The 20031-nt window shown below is 37.1% G+C and overlaps 2 protein-coding genes across 5 annotated transcripts in view; one reads left to right on the top strand and one right to left on the bottom strand.

The window, feature by feature from the left end:
* Positions 1-760, top strand: part of LOC145985997 (TBC1 domain family member 19) — a 79032-nt gene extending 78272 nt beyond the window's left edge. For all 4 annotated transcript variants that reach the window (XM_083120155.1, XM_083120157.1, XM_083120156.1 and 1 more), the window contains exon 15: positions 245-760. The gene's annotated coding sequence lies outside the window, so the exon portion shown is untranslated. The remainder of the gene's footprint in view (positions 1-244) is intronic.
* Positions 761-8214: 7454 nt separating this feature from the next.
* LOC145985393 (uncharacterized) overlaps positions 8215-20031 on the bottom strand; it is a 120059-nt gene continuing 108242 nt past the window's right edge. The window contains exons 3-4 of the mRNA XM_083119366.1: positions 14830-17998; positions 8215-10769 (exon numbers count right to left, since the gene is read on the bottom strand). Of these exons, the coding sequence (XP_082975492.1) occupies positions 9946-10769; positions 14830-17998 (3993 nt within the window). The 3' untranslated portion in view covers positions 8215-9945. The remainder of the gene's footprint in view (positions 10770-14829; positions 17999-20031) is intronic.

Below are 20031 nucleotides of genomic sequence, written 5' to 3'. Positions count from 1 at the left end.
TTATAGTATGATCCTTCACTGACTGATGAATGAATTTACATTGGAATTAGAGAAATCACAAATCAGAATACAAATTTTGTTTCTGCCTTTGAAAGTATAATGATTCTAACTTGCAATAGGAATGCAGATACATACTGCCTGTGTTTGATACTAGTCATTTCCGATATGTAAGGCTTTTTTTATAAGACAGCATTTTTTTTCCTGTTGCTTTTCTGCTACATAACTTTTCCTTATTTTTTTTCAGTATCAAGTAAGGATTTTCTGACTGGGTTGTTGTCTTGTGGCACTAGTTACAATGTATCAAAACAAATTGTGACTTATCTGTTGGTTGCCATTTATAGACATTTTTTCAAGATTCAAACAGTATTTGGTGTCTTTCTTTAATGCCATGATTATGTGTCTAACCATTGTAATATTATGAATATTAATTGTATGTTATTGTTTTAAAAAATGTAACCTTGTGTTGCTTTTTGGTGGGTTAAATATAAAGCTAGTCAGTTATGTTCTTTGTGTAAAAATGTAAAATATTTCTGTTTTCAACTTGTAAAATTATTGTAGCTACAAATTTTAACAAGATATGCCATCTGGGATAATGGAAGATACAAAACACACAGCATAAAAAATTCTTCAGTTATTCATGGTTTTATTATTTATTTATTCATATTATTATTCATTATGTTCATTGTAACACTGTATTTGTGTCCTTTATAAATTGTACATGTTAGATGTAAGTACTGTGTATTGATTAAAATTCATTCCTTGAAAAACTTGTTCTGTTTTATATCAACTGCATGTATACTCATAACATGACGTGACATGTTTTGTTAACAGTTAAAAGTATAGGGTACGGCAGAAATATTGAGACTATTTAAATTTGCAAAATGTATAGTAAACTCCAGAGTAACAATGAAAACACTTACATGACTGGAAAGTACATACAAGAGCATTTCATGTGATGCCTATGTATTGATAATAATGGCACTCAGGTGGACACCATTCTCCCTCAAACAAACCTCTGCACGTTGAATTACAGCAGTCATAGCCTTGTGCAGGCAACTGTTACGTCTCACCGATATGTTACCATGCCGACAGACTTTTTACAGCCAGAAGTGGGTAGGCTTAGTCTTAATAGGTGCCACAGCTCACACAGCGGGGATATCGATGACTGTTCTTCGTGGAATATTTCCAGGAAGGATCATGTCAGGTCAGGGAAATGTCACATGGCCTTCATGTTCGCCGAACTTATCTGTCTCTAATTTCTTTCTGTGGGGGTTGAAGCAAAAGGTCTACATGACCTGAGCTGACACGTTGGATGACTTAAAGGAGTCTATTCGCGCTGCAATACAGCAAATTCCACTGGAGATGCTGCACAAGGCTATGGCTGCTGTACTTCGACGTGCGGAGGTTTGTTTGAGGGAGAATGGTGCCCACCTGAGTGATATTATTTTCAAGACATAGGCATCACATGAAATGCTCTTGCATGTACTTTCCAGTCATGTAACTGTTTTCATTGTTATTCTGGAGTTTAATATACATTTTGCAAATTTAAATCGTCTAAATATGTCTGCCGCACCTGTAGTTTTGCAATCTGTTCTTCACAAGCATAGTTTAAAAGTTGCATGAGGTCAGCTGCTATTTGCTAAATCTAAGGAGAATATGCTAGTGGTTTTGAAACAATGATATCCATTAAAATCAGTTGCATTTCTCACATGTAAAAAAATGGCTACTGTCAGATTAAGAATTATAGATACTAGAGTTCGGACGCCAATTAAAAATTAACCAGTAGACCTACATAAAAATGAGTTACATCAAAATATAGATTATTCAATTCTGCGTTAATCTATGCTAACCATTTTTTTTTTTTGCGAGAATGCCTTACATTTTTTTTTATTTTTGTGAGAGAAAAAAGGTGCAGGTTTTTTTTGAGTTTTAGAAATGATCGCTCTCTTTGAAATTCTATATTTCAAAAATTGTTGTCCAATCATGTTGAAATTTTACTACGGTGCAGGCAGTAAGATTTTCAACACAATTCTTAGATTTTAGATTTTTAAAATTTGTCAAAAAAAAAAAAAAATCTTATTAATTTTGGGAAACAACTTTTTCTTAGTATTGGGTAGTCCTACAAATACAATATTGGTTTTGTTTTGAAGCTCTTTGCATCTGTTTTTAAAATCCATTATCATTGTCAATTCACATTGCAAAATCGATTTTATACAGATTTTTATACAATGGAGTAATGCTGTATGTGAAACGTGACAACATGGCACACAGCGATGTCCTTTGAACTGTGGAAACTTCATGCTGGTGCTTTGAGTTTGTGCTTGCGGTGTTGCCATGAAAGTGTGGGGCGTTACCCCCACACCCCCTATACGCCTTCATGGCGTGGTGCTAAGCACAGGGGAGCACTTTACTTTACTTTTTACTTTTAATTTTTATGTAGGTCTACTGGTTAATTTTAAATTGGAGTCCAAACTCGAGAATCTGTGATTTGTAATCTGACAGTAGAGCAACTTATTTATGATAAATAAGAGATCCAAGATTGTGGTAGAAAAGTTGGGCACATTACAGCAACAAAGCAGTATATAAAATTAAATGTCCGTGTAAATACGGTGAATATAATCCTAAATTTGATTTAAAAAGTACATTTTCCTTCTGATAATACACTTATGTAGTTATCAGAGTATTTACTTTATTCCTGTGTAGTGGAGTCCGTTTATTTATTGATAAAATTCCAGATACAGCACAGGTTGCCATTTTACACTGAAATTGTCAACAATGAAAAGCAATAATAATAATAATAATAGGCAAAAAAAATAAAAAATAATTAAGAGTAACAAAATAACATGAAAGTGAATAGCAAATGAACAAAAAAAAAATAAGTAAAAGATGGCACTATGTGATATTAATTACTTTCTTCTGATAGAAGACCAAAAGGCAAACTCTGAGGAAAATATATCAATACTTGAGAGATCATTGTATTGTGTTGCGAGTCTGTAAAATAGAGATCTTTTATGAATTTCTAGTCTAGGTTTTTTTGTATAACAATCTTGTGTTGCGTGTTGTGCGTATGGGTACTCGAAAGTGGAATTCCTCAAGAAGTGTGTTGCAGCGGATTTCCCCATTGACAATTTTGTATATATAACTGAAATCATTGTGCACACATCGCTGATAAGATTTACAGCAGAATTAATACATTTTCCATGATCTGTATAACTCGCATGATAATTCAGACTTCAGAAGTGTTTCATTGGTAAATAAACTCTAAATTTTATGTGTAAGAGTTCATGTCGAGTTTTGAAGCTCATTTCGCATCATTTCGTGGCAAAACAGTAGAAAATGCACCTTGCACTTTTAAAAAACATGATAAATTAAAATTGCAGTGTGTTATTTCACAATTTGTGGTTTCGTCATGTGGTTGCTCATGACATGACATGCACTGACCTTTGTGGTAAAGTGGTTAGCAGAGTATGTTAGAATGCCAGAAGTCCTGGGTTCCATTTCTGGCCTCGGGCCGGATCCTGTGGCTGAGTGGTTAGCACATCGCGCTGCGACGCCAAGGGTCCCAGGTTCGAATACTGCTTGGGCTTGGTTGTTTGTGAATGTCCATTCATCAATTTAATCATTTCATCACTCATCCCCATCTTCGCAAAGTAGCCAAGAGGCACAAAACGCGAAGTAAAATAAACTAAATCAATCAATCAATCACTTCTGGCCTCAGCATGGATGTCCTTTGTGAGTGGCTGACCTCCATTGCAGATTGGTTAGCACAGCACACTATGATACCAAGGGTCCCGGGTTTGAATTACTGCCTGGACATAGGTGTTGTTTGTGAGTGTCTCTTCATCAATTTCTTCGAATCATCAATTATCCTTATCTTTGCCATTAGACAAAAGTGGCAGAAAAGAGACGTTAAATAAACCAAATCAATCAACATCAAGCCTATGTTTAAAAGTTGGTACATGATATCAACTGTTAATTGCTAAACTAAATAAAATATCCATTGTTCCTAATGCTTTTGAAACAATAATATTCATTCATATCAGTTGTATCTCTCGTATTTAAATTGTATGTAATGTTAGAATATGTGGCCGCTGTGGCTCATACTAATGGTCCCAGGTTCGACCTCTGGCCAGTTCAAATCCGGGAACTTTTCTAACAGAAGTGGCCCGGTGTCCACCCAGCCCTCGAATGACATGGGTACCTGGGGGAAACCCTGAGGGGTAAAGGCAGTCAGGGGCGTGATGCTGATCACATCATCTCCACTCACGACTGGATCAAGAAAGTTTGCGACGTTACCTCCACATCCCCTATACACCTTCATGGCTTGGTGCTAAGCACAGGGGAGCACTTGTTAGAATATGAAATTTTGTAATGCGCATTTCTTCTCTTATTTTCCTCATATATACCACATGTTTCGCTTACCCATACCTTTACTTATGTTTGAATTTTTGTTTTAAGTCCACTTTATGCACAGAAAGGCTAATCGGGATTGGACCTACAGTGTAATGTGGGATTCAAACCATTATGTGCCTCCACAAGGTATCAAACCCTTACCTTTACTTACCTATCAGTATGCCATTGAAAACAATTAACTAAGTTACACCCCCATCCTCTTTCATCCTTTATCAAATGTCTGGACACATTGCTACTCTTACAGATTGTAGGGAAAGATCGTGTTCTGATGGTTAGGGCTGAACCAATACCAGCCAATACTTTTCTGGTATTTTGGTCTTTCATGGGGTCCACAAAAAAAACGTAATTATCCTGCAAGTTACGCAAGTTTTGAAGTTCCCATTTATCTTGCACCAGTATTGCGTGAGAGAGCTGGATTTTGTGATTACATAACAGGTATTATAACATTCTGATGTAATTTTTTAATATTTTAAAGGAAAAAAAGTGCTAAATTCATGCATATAATTCGAGTGGAATACCTACAGATTAACATTAATCAATATTTTGCACAACCTTTAACTGCCACGATATTCAAGCATCAATATTGATTAGAGTTGAGCTGATACCACTATTTTCCGATACCAATGCCGATACTTGTATAATTCCAGTTTAAAATAGCAAAAGCTAGTTACAGAGTCACACTAACTCTTCACATCACTAGGCACATATCTAAAAATATATTTGGAAATTCAGTCCGAACAAAGTGTCTCAGAAATATAATAATAAAAGTGTGTCTATTTAATACGTTAGTATAATTATAGGTCGATTCTTAATAATATGTAAATTAATTAATTAGTATTTAATTTCTCCAATGCGAATCGAGTATTGTTGTATGTAACCACAGACTAAGAAACGGAGGAAAAAGAACGTTAATACCTATTTTGTTCTTTGTTTCTTGACTAAAAAATATTATATAAGATGTAAACGAGTTACTAAAGATATATCCGCGAAACTTACCTGTAAATGGTCTATTAATTTTGGTGGCCTCTGCCACCATCCACTTGGGAACTCGATGCTTCACTGCTTGGTTGACTTCCGGTTCCTGTTGTTGTTTCCTTGACTACCGCTAAGGGTGCTGGTGTAGCCATTTTGTCTGTTGCACATGATGGGTTTGAGCTGTTGTAATAGCAGGAGCCAACCCCAGCTCAAACCCAATACGCATGGTGGGGTGGGGTGAGGTGGGGTTTTATCCAGTGTTTGTAGAAAAATCTATGGAACTTCCTGTGCTGGTCTCCCAATGTGTCACAAGGAAGGGTGAACGAACTTTTAAAAAGGACAAATGTTGAGACAAGTTGTTGCCTTTGCCCACTTTTCTAGCCACTGAAAATCTTTGGTATTGGTAAAAGAAAATCAACCGATACTCACCGATGCATCAGCTCAGTCCTAATATTGATATGTATCTGTGGAAATGGGTTCAAAGTGATAATGCTTTGTTACATGTGATATCTCAAGTAAATATAATTTTCTCTGTTTTAATATAGTTGTTCACAGAATTTAACAGACTTGAACTTGGCCACAAAAAATTTAAGGTTCATTATTTCAGCTTTGACATGAGTTTCCATTTTGTTTTTGTGTTCTTTCTTGTGTCAATTCGATCTATTCATGCCCATTGTCGTGATTGACTTAATTAGAATTTGATATATCTTGTTTAGATAATTATAAGGATAAATCCATGATAAATCATCACCGGCTGAATACTATTTTGTCGTATGTCCATCTGCACCGATCAAAGCTGATCAAAGTTTGATATATGAGGATTTTGAATGCAATGCAGGATTTGAGCGAACGTTTTATTATTGTCGATAAATCACACTACTTGACTGCCAGATTTGGAACATGATGCATTAACCTTTAAGGAACAGGATAGCATCATTGACTCATCTCTGATGAGAAGTGGAGATGCGACAAAACAGCATTTAGCCAGTGGCATATAATTTTGAAGTGTAACAGTTATTCATCTGTCATTGGATTTTTAACTCTCGATGGCAACTTTAAATTAATACAATGGAACCCAAATTTAACATTTCCAGGTTTTACATTTTCCTGCATTACACAATCAGTCATGCTCACAATGGAGGATAATGTTGCAAAATTTTCCCAGGTTTTACATTTTCCTGCATTTTAAGATTTAAGGTTTCTGCAAGACAAAAATTGAAATTCCACTATAGTTTAGCATCTTTTAAAAAGTGGTGGAGATAAAGAAGGTACACACTAGAGTACTGCATGGAACTCTTTTGCTTGCTCAACGTCGTTCGAATATCCCATGCTCAAGCATGCTATGCTCGAACATTTACAATGGAATATCATTTTAATGTGGCAATCACCGTACATAAAATATCCATCCTGGCAGTGTGAGCCCCCAATCATCTATTTCATTTTCATAACCTCTGTATTAGTAAGATAGACTAAAGTACATTTTACCATGGAGATGATGACTATGTTCCCTTAAGTTTCAATGTCACTGCATCTTTCACTTCATGATCTATATTTGAGGGCTCACTACCAGACAAATTATGGTTATTCATGTCCTAAGGTGCTTCACTCGAATACTGCTTGTTTTGCCGTTTGGAGCATTATTTGCACAAGTGAAGAAGATCTAAATTTCGTACGCTATCTAGCATCATCCGTGCAAACTATTTGGTGCTCTAGTGAAATTCTCTCCTTGCAGCACTCTAGAACACACTATTACAGTCTTAGTTACAGAATGTAACCCTCGCTGGCTTGGTGGTTGAGTACATTTAAGTGCTACTCAAGTTCACAAGTTCAAATCCTAGTCTGGGCACGGGTGTGTTTTGTGTGTCCTATCATCATTTTCATCTAATCATCACTCATCCTCATTGTTACAATTAGCCGAAAGTGGCAGAAAAATGATGCTAAATAATAAATGCAATGCAAAATGTTCAAGTACACATAACCATAGCTTGCAATTTTAAATAAAGCACAAATCGCTACTCACGTTTGGTTTTAAAGACTCTTTTTAAAAAGCAAAGTTTGGTTGAAAATAAATGGTTGAAACGATAAAAGTCATAGGGCCACCATCACGACACTTTTTTAATTCTGTGACTTTCATCCTTCCAATCATTTTTTATTCTCTTTTTATCCTTTAAATGTGATTTCTTTGGATTACCCTGAGGAAGGATCTGGCAACAGGTCTGAAGTCAGTATTTGGAAACAACTTGTTAACCTACATGTAAGTAGTGATTTGGCTTTTATTCAATAAATACAAAATGTAATCTTCCCATTCAGTTATACTTTTAATGCTGTTTATCAAAGAAAGTAATATTTTTGTATAGTAATTTATTTTTTCACATACATATCTTCAGTAATATTTTTACATGTACATAGATAGCAATACACATATCATCCTGTATGGTATTAGGTGGAACTTGAAAGATTTTATTTGTTCACTGGCTTACGTGTCCAGTAATATTTACATAAATCTTATCATGGACACATGTATTGTTTTTTATTGAATCTGTTTAATTGAACAATCGTTAACTACTTTTCCGTTGCACTCTAACACAGAATTTCAGTTTTTGCAATGTTATGAAAGTGGTTTGTTGGTACTGTATAATTGAGAATTAATTTAAATGAGTATGGCATCAATATAAGTTGCTTCATTGTAAATATGCTTCTCACATTCAAACGGAACTTGGACATTTCTATATTTTAATTTTAAGTATATAACTTAAAATAAAGCAATTTCAAGAAGTAATTGTAAAATATAGTGCAGTCAAAGCACTCATTTAATGCGGATATAGAGTTCATAGCTCACAGATAACATTTGCCAAGCTCTATATTGTCTTCTCTGTTTACTTTTTCCCAATTGCAAAGTTTTTCTTGGCAAAACATATGTAAATTTGTGTTCACTAGGAAGATTACACTGCTTTCTAGGAAGATAGTTTTCTTTAAAAATAGTAATAAAATAATCTGATATTATTTATAATTCTAATGTAATGGATTTCCCAATGTGTCATTGCCGTTCATATATTTCATTCATCACAAAAATTGTTATTTAAAAGGATTACACAAGTGATACAATTTCTAATTTTAGTTTATCGATTTTTGGAAACTACAAAAGCTTATTGAGAGTGAATTGCAGATACACATATCACAGAAAATAAAAAGGACTGAAAAATAAGATACCACCATTGTAACGACCAATTGTGGCAGAGGAAGGCAAGTGAAACCTTTACTGTATAAATTACAACCTTAGGATAATTATTATCTTGTAAGAATATTATCTGGAAGTAAGAATTTGGACATAAAGTCAAACTAAGTTTGACTGTAATAGATCAGGGTGCATTAAATTATGTAATATGGAAATTAATACTTACAATTCGACAAATTGGAGCTTATGTCAGAACGAAATTAGATGCTTTGTAATCTCTTCATAAGTTCTTTTGAAGTCTTTAATGTATATTAAGTTAACCTCTTATTACTCAGAAGTACTGTTATGATCATACATGATATGTCAAGTTTTAATAAAAGTCTGTGTTCACTTTAATCTTTCTAAGACTGTGCATCAAAGAACATATATAAATTTTATGTTATTTCCCATTAACCACATAAAATTTGTTACATAGTCACTTTTTACAGGATGGCTAAAAGTGCCAACTATGTTATGGCGACACATAATGGCTACAAAGTACCATAGTACAAGTTGATGGTACATCACTTCTTTCTGTTTCAGGGAAAATCTTGTTCTTATTCACTATTTGTGCAAAATAGAAACAGTTGTTTTTACATAATTGCTATTTTATATTACACAAGAATTAGTGGTCATTACAATAATACTGGTTATAAAATATAATGTATTAAAACTAAAAAATGTTCCCTGAAAAAATTATAAAAATAATATTAGATTTTCGTCAATTTGACTAGGTGTCGCTTACAGATTTTTCATGTGACACATAATCAAACTAACGATGCTTTATCGTCATATCGAAGGCCCATTTGCCATATCAAAGGCATTACATTTAATTGTAGACAGAAGGGTTATCACTGTTTTAAATATTGCATTTATCTTGATATATTGTTGCACTCTTTAAGTTGCACATGCCTGCATGTGTTGTACGTTGCACTGAAAGTAGTGGGTTCTGTTTGAGATTATAGATGTCATACATTGCCTTCTCTTTAAGTTTTAAATCATATTACAGTAACATTACCTTTCATTCACTATCATTCGAAATTTGGACCATCGATATGCTTTTATCTACATGGCAACTGCACACCTTTTACACATTCTTTTCCTTAGAGTCCAAGCTTTCTCCAGCATATGGTAACAGAAACTCGTCATTATACAAAATTTAAAAAAAAGTGTAGTTTCAGGTTCATGTTTAACTGTCCTGTTCACAAACACACATACATAGTATAGAATCGTAATGATCATGTACACCTAGAAGAATCGGTATAAATACTACTCATTTTGACATTCACGCACACGACTGGCTGTTTTGATTCTAGCCATATTGGCACTCCTGTTGCATATCATCACGTTACAGTAATACTCTGCGGCTTTCGTTTGATTTCCACAACTACTCCCCGTACGGCATCCATGTCATCATTATTGAGTCTCTGACCTGGAGTTAGAATCTCTGGGAAATGTTTTAGGATGAAAGTATCTTGACGTCTTGATATTTTGGGAGATGAGTCTTTCACGGTTTTTTGCGTTGATTTATTTGAAGATCCCTTGTTCACTGTTTGACCTGATTTGTTAGTGTTTTTAGTTATTAGGATGGATTTCGTGAAGACAGTTTTCGTGTCTGATGGATCCTCTTTATTTGCATTGGTTTCATTTTTACCAGCAGAAATGTCAGTTACTTTCAGCTGTATACGACTGCTGCTGAATATGTTGTTGTTTGTTGATGGGGTCGGTTTGCTTGTCGTGGAAGATATCTTCAATGTTTGAGCCAACTTACCACCTGATGCATGATCCATAGGTTTTGTTTCTGCAGATATTATTTGAGTTACCGTCTTCTCTGTTGTCGATTCTGTTTTGTTTTTGGGAACATCTAGTGCCTTCTTCGCATCAAGGCCAAGTGGTTTCTTGTGGCTGGACATGACAGATCTAGTTGATGAAGATGATGATGTGACGATAGTAATGACTTTAGAATGCCCTCCTATCGTCTCCACGGTTGATCCTTCTGGGGGAGAATATGTTATTGTTGTAGTAAGATCGGGAAATCCTGCTTTCCCCTCTCTTTGACCATTAGTTGTAGTTGTGGGCAGTGACGTTTGGTTGATGGCGCTATCTGGTGCTGTTGTAGCGGTCATCGGTAATGTTGTAGGGAAGTCTGTTGAAGAGTCTTCTTGAACTGTGGAAGAAAATTGTTAAAACATTTCCTAGATAAAGACACATGTGAATTTAAACAACGACTACTAATCATATCCTGCTACAAGAAGAATCCAGGGAAAACTGATATATTGCAGAAAATAACTAAGATCTACAGGTATGCTTAGAAACAATGCTTCTGAATTGGAAATTCTGGAAAAGTCAGGGACTATAAAATATGGTTATTTGACTTAAGTGAATATGGATCTTTCAAATATCTCCAAACTCTAATTTGATAGAGTAGGCATATAAGTAAATGAATTGTTAAGATATTATGTTTGTTTTTCGCAGTAGGAACCATTCCTTTCATATGTCCATCTGGAACCTATTCTGCAGACTTTAAAAAATGCTACAGAATTGCTGGAAATTTATTTTAAAATACCTAGAAAATCTAGAAAAATCAAGCTAATTTTTAATTTGTTAAAACAACATCAGTGGAAATCCTGATGTCCCATACTTTAACTTTGACAATATCTATAAAATATAGCATAGGGTCAATTCATATGAAGTGGGTTCTCACCAATTTTGGGAAAAAAAAGTGTATGATTTCACCTGTGTATTTATAGTTCATTTTATATTTGACACCTCTGCTTAGAAGTGAAAACTATGTTTCCATCATAGTGTGAAGTGAATTTTTGAGTTTGGGAAAATCCATCCTTCAGCTCTAATTCAGAGAAAAGAGAGTAAAGCTTTTAGTTGTAATGTGACGTTCAAGTCAAAATAAAAGATACAATAGCACTTGGTGATTTTTGTTATTAATTTCATTAGTTAAAACTAACAATCATCCAGTTGCATCAAAATTTTCAAGCATTCTCACTTTGTCATTATGAAAAATTGAGATTTACAGTTTAACAAGTTAAGCAACTTTGGAGGTAGAGGAGACTGGGGTTTGTTGTGACAAAATGAGGATAGTTTTTTCTTTTGCTTAACATTTTCTTTATTTGCACAATTTTTTTGTCTTAAATGCAAGTATATACAATTAGCCATTACTATTATTTTATATATTTGTTCAAGTTTCAGCATAAGGACAGTATTTGCAAATGAAGAAGGAGAAGTGTTTTGTTACAACATGCCCCCCGGTGTGGGGTTAGTTGTGACAGTATGTAGCACTTCTGAAGTACATAGTACAGACAAATTGTATATCATCAATGTACAGTAAAAATGATTTCAATAATTAGATACATCATTAATTACACCATTAGGATGAAAAAGTTGTCTCGCCATGTGATTTTTCTATTACTAACACCATGTCAGGAAAATTATGGTGTAGGTCTAGTCTAATATGAAAAGGTAATAATCGTTAACAACATAATAATACAATGAAATAATGAATTGTGTAATTCAAGATGCTTTATATGTGATCATCAAAGTCACAATTGTGACTGATATAAACGGTTTTCCTTTAGTACAAGCGTCACGTACCCACTGTTTAAACTCAAATCACTGGACCCACTTCTTTTGAGATTTAGAATTGGAAAATGGTTCCGTACACGTGTGTTAAAAACAATCATCATCATTATCTGAACTTTGCTCACTTTTACTTTTCCCCTTTTCACATAAGTATCTGTAATTTAGAATTTAGAATTTCTTTATTCATGGGCGAAGTTCAGCCTGTGGCTGCTCTACCACTTAACCACTCGACATCTGTCACAACCAACCCCTAACGTTTGTCACAACTAGCCCCATACATACTTTTTCACTTCTAACCCTTCAATCTCAACTTCAAGTTCAAATTTACTTGAATCATAGTGACTATAAGTAATAGAATTCTCAGGATATATTGAAAACTAAGAGAAGAAATAATATTTACCACAGAAATTGGATAAAAAACCCACAAAAAGAAAACGCCCACCTAACTTATCTCTGGGGAGAAGCACACAACTGGCAAACAATGGATAAGAAATGCGGCTGCTAATGAGCCATCACTGTCAACAACAAACGTATATCACTAATAGTTTCCACGAAACAGTGCTTGTCACAACCAGCCCCCTTCATAACCAACTCCGGTCTCCTCTAATTTTTTAAAAACTTTTAGATCATTAACTTCTGAGACTTTCTTATGGGTGTAAAATTGAAATGCGGGTCCTTCCTACAGATGCCCTTGTCACTGGTGCCTTGATTTACAGACACACATGTATCAGCTGTTAATTTATGCCATGTGGCATAAGTTCAACGTCCAGACCTGCACAGAATCCCCTCATTATGCAAAAGAACCAACTTCAAACGTGCAGACAAAAATGATGCAATTCCAAGAATGTGAGAATTCTGCATATTTAAATAATCGTGAGAGATTTGGAGGGCATTTGCAGCGTTTTTTTTACACATTACTTACGTCATTCTTTGGTACTTAGAATTTAAAGCACCTGATCCGTGTTATGCAATAGCAAAGCATTATGTAGTTGACATACAGTTATATTGTATCGCTCTTTTTTTAAAATAGCTTATGTCGGTCAAAATGTGGGTTAGTGTTACCAACTGCCTGCTTACAAACTATGTAAATTTGTGGATTCCCCAGAGCAACTGCTGTTAAAATGTGACACCAGCAGGTCGAAATAAACGTGAAACTTTGGGGCAAACTGATGACCCTATCCGCAAAAAGAATCGCACAAATTACATTTGAAATCCGTGTTTCTTTGTTCAAATGGACATTTGAAAATACGACAGTTGTGACTCGGGAATAATGACAGAATTGCCTCTCAGGGTGGCTTTGCTTTGGTACTGTTGTTTCAAGAGCAGGAAAAGCCGTTGAAATCGTCTACAATAGTTTTCCACTTAAGTGTGATTGATCGATTCAGATTATTCTCTTCGTATTTTCTCTGGCAAGAAATGCTCACATGCAGGGAGAGCTAATGGGGCTATAGGCCCATCCAAAATTTTGAGGAAATCAGGATTTTCAGATGGAAGTAGTAAAGAACTCGACAAAACCGAAGTGTTAAATTCAAACCACCCATCAAATGATCCCCGATTACCGTTTTTATTCTTTTGCCACTTTTAAAACGAAGGTTGAAAATGCTAATTATATAATATTTAATGTGTGTCCCACCCTCTCTAGAACACAATTATGTAATGTCCATCTTTACAATTCCAGCCTCCTCTCCGAAAAGAACCTGTGTATGCCAGTGGTGATGAATAGTGTTATCTGACATTCATCGTCTTATATCCGTCCTTAAATTTTGGTAACAGTTTCATACATCGGAGACACATTTCTTCATTTTTACAGAAGAAACTACTTACGGAAATGAGTTTCTCTAAGGTTTCCAACGTTCGTCGAGGTATTTTCTTTCCTCGTGGAATCTATTTGACGGCGAAATCATGTATTTTTCAAGATAAATATCTCACCGACGCACAATTGCCATTGCTTTCCTTATGTGACCAGGATGCTGCATACGTTTGATGACGTAACCCCCTGTCAGTGTTCCCAACCCCCTTTTTTTTAACTATGCTTGCCTAACCTAATCTTATCGGAATGGTTCGTGGGGCTATCCGTCAGCTACCCGTGCATAATGTACAATTTACACACGTGACGAACACGATAGTAGGTATTTTTCGGTGTAGAAGGTTGGAAACACTGAATATCCACTACGGTAGTCAAGTTTTGCCGCCATATTGTGTGTTATGGAAGCGAAAAAAGGGAATAACAAAAATTACTCTCTATGTGAAAAATTGTGTTTGTTTTCGTGTAAAAAGCATAATGGCACCTTGAACTATGTTCCGCAATACACAATTGGTAAGTACGAATCATGCGAAACACAAAATATCCGATTTTAATATGTGTATCTGTGTGTGTATCTATGAAACTGGTACCTAAATTTTAATTCGGGAAGCAGTGCCTTATCCAGAAACGACCATTACACAGGAATATGAAAAATGCAAAAAATCGAGCTTCCTGTGTTTGATACACATTCGATTCGAATAGAATGTGCTGCTCAGAAAAAGGGGGATTTAGACTTTTAGGTTATAATTCTAAAGACAAAATACTTTTTAAAATGTCCACGTAAAGTTTCAAGCAATAGATGTGATAAAAGAAGAAGATGTGTACTTACTTGATTGACTAGCTATCATATCTCCAAAGTCATAGTACTTCTCTTCAGAGGCTTTGTCGTTTTTGTTTGGTGACCAATTATCGTTCGGAACATCTGGCCCCGTCGGGCTGACTGTCGCGAAATAGTTTTCCTTGTCCTTGGCTTCGAACCTCTGGCCATACCAGAGTGGAGTTGGACGGATCAGGAACCTGGGCGATTGGAAGGAGAACGCCGGCGTTGTTACAGGAGGAGTCACTGTCGTCTGTGGGGTCACGATAAAGACTGGTCCTTTCCGGAAAGGCGATATGTCATTTACTGATGTGGAAGGCTTGTTTGTGGTGGTAGACATTCTCTTGGCCACTGGGATCTTCTTGCTCTTGCTGGTTACTGGTTTGGGTTTTGGTGTGGAGACTTTTATGGTGCTTACAGGTGTCACAACGTAAACTTTTTCGTTCGTTGATGGCGAAATGGCGAGGCGAGTGTCGTCCCATGTCACAGCCTTAAATTGATCGTCGTATCCTTCCGTCCAATTGGCTTGATTGAAGCCTGTTGTGCTCAGAACGCTTATATCTGTAGATGACTCTTGCTGAGATTTCTTTCTAGGCCCTGACTTTGCAACTCGTGAGCGATGTTCGTGGAAGAGCGCTTTTAGACTCTCCACCGGAGTTGTGGTGGATGGAACATTCATAGACATGGTCGGTCGAGGAAGGAACTCCTCTGGAATATTTTTAGACTGTTTTAGGAATAGCGTCGGTGTCGACTTCTTGAAATCCTCAAGTGGTTTTGAATATGCTTGAGCGGTCCATTTGTCTATGTTCTTCTGCAGCCGGATAAGGTCGTCGTCACCAGGATTGTCTTCACCATCACTTGTGTCCATTTCCTCATCCAAAAGCAGATTTCTTATATTGGAAGCCAGAATGTGCTGTATACTATAATCTACTCCAGGTAGAGGTTTGATGCTGATCTCGCTCTTAGCGGGGTCAGATGTGGAAGTTGGCTGAGGCTGGTGAAATTGAGTTTGGAGATTCCAGGGTAATCCATGACCGTTCGAGAAAACTGTATGATGAACACTGTTTGCACTACTTGCTGGCACTGTATTCTGTTGCGGATTTTTGTTGGCGTTCCCTTTATTAATCCTTTGGTTGTTAGGCGGGGGAAGACGTTGAACTCTACCAGAGTTATTGGAATTTGAACCAGATGATACCAAATCTCTCTGGAAATTAACATAGAAAGGTTTGGAACCGGGTTGAAGATTGAACTGATTGGAGGATGTGTACGGTACTATTATTCTAATTTGCTTCGTTTTCTTGACTCCAGGACGGACTGGAGGAAGAGGAATTTGAGCAACTTCATTAGTTGGAGATCCTACGAAGTTCCCTTCGAAATTTGGTCCCAGTATATTGTTTGACTCGAATGAGAAACCGCTGTCCGGATGTAAGTTCTTGGAAGGTGTTACGAATATTGGCGAAGCAGTAGTTCCAGATGGGTTGAGAATGTGGAACTTTGTGCTGCCAATCGTGGAATATGGACCAGACGTCGGTGTCCATGGACTGTAATCTACAATAGGTTGCGACGTTACATGTTCAGAGTTCTGTTTTTCTGATTCTCTTTGGGATTCCTGTTCAGAATCCTCGTTAATATTAGGCTCAATTGGTATCTGCGATTCTGCAGGTTCAGGTTGATATTGTTGCGAGAAGTGTTCATTGTTGGACGAGAATGTGCCTGGTTTATCAGGGAATATTACTTCTGGTGGCCTCTTTTCTGGAAACAATACTTGTCCCTGAGGAGGCTGTGCAAAATTCGAAGATCCATCATTATGTTTGTTGTCGTGGTTCACTTGAATATCGGAGATAAAATTGTCTTCATAAGAGGGTTGGTTTTGATTAAATTGATGATCTTTGTTTGGCTGTTCAATGTGGGGGTCTGGGGGTTGGTCTCCGCGGTACGGTTGCCCATTTTGAGGTGGATTTCCTAATTGTTCTGTTGGAGGTTGTAGATCGATCAGGAACGAATTGTCAGGCCGATGATTTGGCGGAAGTGCTGGAGGAACAAGTCCTATATCCTGTTGAGCATTTAGTGGTTGCTGTTGTATGTTACCATTTCCAGAATCTGGAGGTATGTAGTGAGAATGATGAGGTTTTGGAGGATAGTGAACCGTGTGGAAGAAGGTTCCAGGTAGTAATCCTGGAGTTTTGTCTTCGTGCCCTCTCTGCTCTTGAGATATTTGGTTGTGGCCATTCAGTTGCTCAATGTGGTCTTCAGACTGCGATGGGCCGAAGTGGAAGCCGCTTTGAGAGATGATTGGCGGAGGTTTCAAATCGTGAGGGACCAGATGTACCTCATCATTGTTCCCTGCTCCAGACGACTGGGATTGAGGCTGTAGCTGATGCTCAACGGATTGCACAATATCGAAATTGTTGTCGTCTTGAGGCGCGTGGGTGTTTTGAGCTAAAGGTTGCTGGTCAGACCCTACGTTCTGATCGCTTGAAAAGTTTATGACAACCTTTCCTAGATCAGCGGACTGCTGCTGTTGTGAGTGGTCCGCGTGCGCATCTGGGGATGGAGGTTGGAGGTCGTAGCTCTGGTCTTGTTCATGGGAGGGTACATTACTCGGCGCTGTCAGCTGCTCACCACCCGCACCGTTGGAATGTCCTTCGTAGACATCGTACGACACGCCCGATCCTGACGATGACGGTGGTCCGTAGCTGTTGCCTGGATATTTGGCCAAGTTGGGAGCGGCGACGAGCGACATGACTTGATCGGACACCCCGGCCGGCGTTTTGGACAGCGGCACCCAAGGAACCTTATTGCAAGGGTTGCACTCCTCTTCGGGCGGCTTGAAGTGCTTTCTCGGAGGACCGTAATGCACTTGGACGAACTGCTGGGTCTCGCTCATTTCCGGTCGCTTGTGGAAACTTGGCGGGGGACGGGGTTTGAACATTGGTGGGTGTGAAGGCGCCCTCTCCTTCTCTTTCGAGAAGAACCATCTTGCTATCCTGGGTGGTGATCTGTTGTGGCCAGCGAACTGAGGGCCTCTTGGGGGTGACCGAGGTCGTAATCTCAGCTCTGGAGGAGGTGGTGGTGGAGGCCTTAAATATTCGTGTAGATCCCTTCTGAAATGACTCGATCCAGAACGTTCTGCCATTGCTATTGTATCTAATAGCAGGCAAAGGATCAGTAGCGACAATGCCTGCAAAGAAACAAAAATGACAATTAGAAAATTGGTTGAAAACTCCATTTGTTGCAATAAAGACTATTACACGAAATTAATGATGTGAAACAAACCCAATACAACTCCAATACACATCACTATAGGCTAACCACTAACCACTAGGCCATAGCAGGTGTCGTCACAGTATAACCCCAGGCCTGACAATCCTGACAGATTTCCCCAGTTTTGCGTACTGGGAACAACAGGCCTATAGTTCACTTAGACAAAACCTGCATTTCACAAAATCAGTAACTGAATGAGGCGGGCATATGTTACATGCAGCGCTTGAATGAGCACAAGATTGCTAGGCAGCATAACTCGTTCTAGTGAACGATAATATACCTGATATGTCACATTAAGACGCTGTATGCTTTCCAAATTAATTCAATATTTTATTACAGACTTTCTCGCTGAACTTTTTATGTGATGAAATAAAACGCAGATTGTAGCAAATTACATTACACAACCGAAAATATTTTACGATAATTGGAATATTTTACTTTTTTTAACTTCAAATGCTTATATTCTGTGTAGAAAATATCTACTGTAGGTATCTATGAACCTTAAGAATGGTTCACTATTTTGTCAACCTTCTTATGTCCCGTCCGAGCTTATAGCATTTTCTACTGCTTAAAGTAACGAAAATAATTTTCCTTATGAATTTCACGGAAAAGTGTTTCTCTTTTTTCGCACCGGCCCCCGTGGCGGAGTGGTTAGCACATCGCGCTACGACACCAGGGGTCCTGGGTTCGAATCCCGGCCTGGGCATGGATGTTTGTGAATGTCCATTCATCAATTATCACTCATTCCCATCTTCGCAAATTATCCAAAAGGACACAAAAAAGCGAAGTAAAATAAAGCAAAATCAATCTATTTTTTCGCAATGGCCAAGTTAGGATTTGAATGTGAAAAATACATCGCCATGTTTTTTTATGTTAAGTACTGTACTCTAGCAATTTTTTTCGGAATTATTATTGAAAGTTGGAATTGTTCCTTATTGGAAACCAAAGTCGGTAAACCGACTTTTAGTCAACACTGTAGGTAGATGGCGTTACCTTGCCTGGTCTAATTTCGTGCCGTTCGCTACAGTGCAGAAGCTACGTAACGATTTTTGAAGTGTTGCCAATAGTGTTTCGTTGCTCCACGATGGAGATTGTAGCAAATTCTGTTGCCGAGATTTTATATATGTTGAGAAAATATTTTCTGACATGATTTCTGTGTGAGAATATATGATTTGAAAGTAACTATTTTTTTCAAGAAAATCTTTTTTCTTCAAAACAAAATCGACAATGCTTTATACTTTAAAAAATCAGAATAGGATGTTGCATTCTGCGTAAGGCATAATCCAGATGTCATATTACCAGAGTATGAAAGATAAGCTTTCCTTAATACAGATTATATCTAACATTTTGAAAATTAATATTGAACAAATTCGTGTGAGAATTTGTTACGTTCCACCCGCTTTATTCACGTGTAGATCGAATTGAAATCAGTACATTTTAGCCGGTTGTTTTTCAATTTCACTTTGCCCTTGCACATGACTGGAACTAGTCATTTTTTAACTATTTTCGGGTGAAAATATTATTTCTTTTTTGAAACTAGAACACAGTTTACAAATATTTGGTTACATTAAATAGATTCGACTAACTTTGGTTGGATTCAAATACATTTCATAGATTTCTAAATGTTCTGGATTCTATAAGCATTGTTCTGTTAGATTCTTCCACAGAATCACGTTAGAAAACCGGTTCTGCAAACTACTCGACTCTCTTCTGTTTCATGTCCACAAGGGAGAGTATCGTAGTTCAGCTTCCTGGGCATGTTGAAATTGCTTCGTGTTGGTGCGAAAATTTGAATGTAGGAAAGAGTAGCTTAGAACACCAGGCATATGGCATATGAAGTAGAAGTATTGGGCTAATTGCAAATATAAATGTAGACATGCGATGGTTGTGGAAAGCAGAAGTAAAGACATAGGAGTGTTTCGTCCCAACAAAAAACTCAGGGTAAGTATT

This window comes from Lepisma saccharinum, chromosome 3 (genome assembly GCF_977018435.1).
Source record: "Lepisma saccharinum chromosome 3, izLepSacc3.1, whole genome shotgun sequence".
NCBI classification, from domain to species: Eukaryota; Metazoa; Arthropoda; class Insecta; order Zygentoma; family Lepismatidae; genus Lepisma; species Lepisma saccharinum.
Note: the sequence above shows the minus strand (reverse complement) of the source record. Positions and strands in the feature narration are given on the sequence as shown.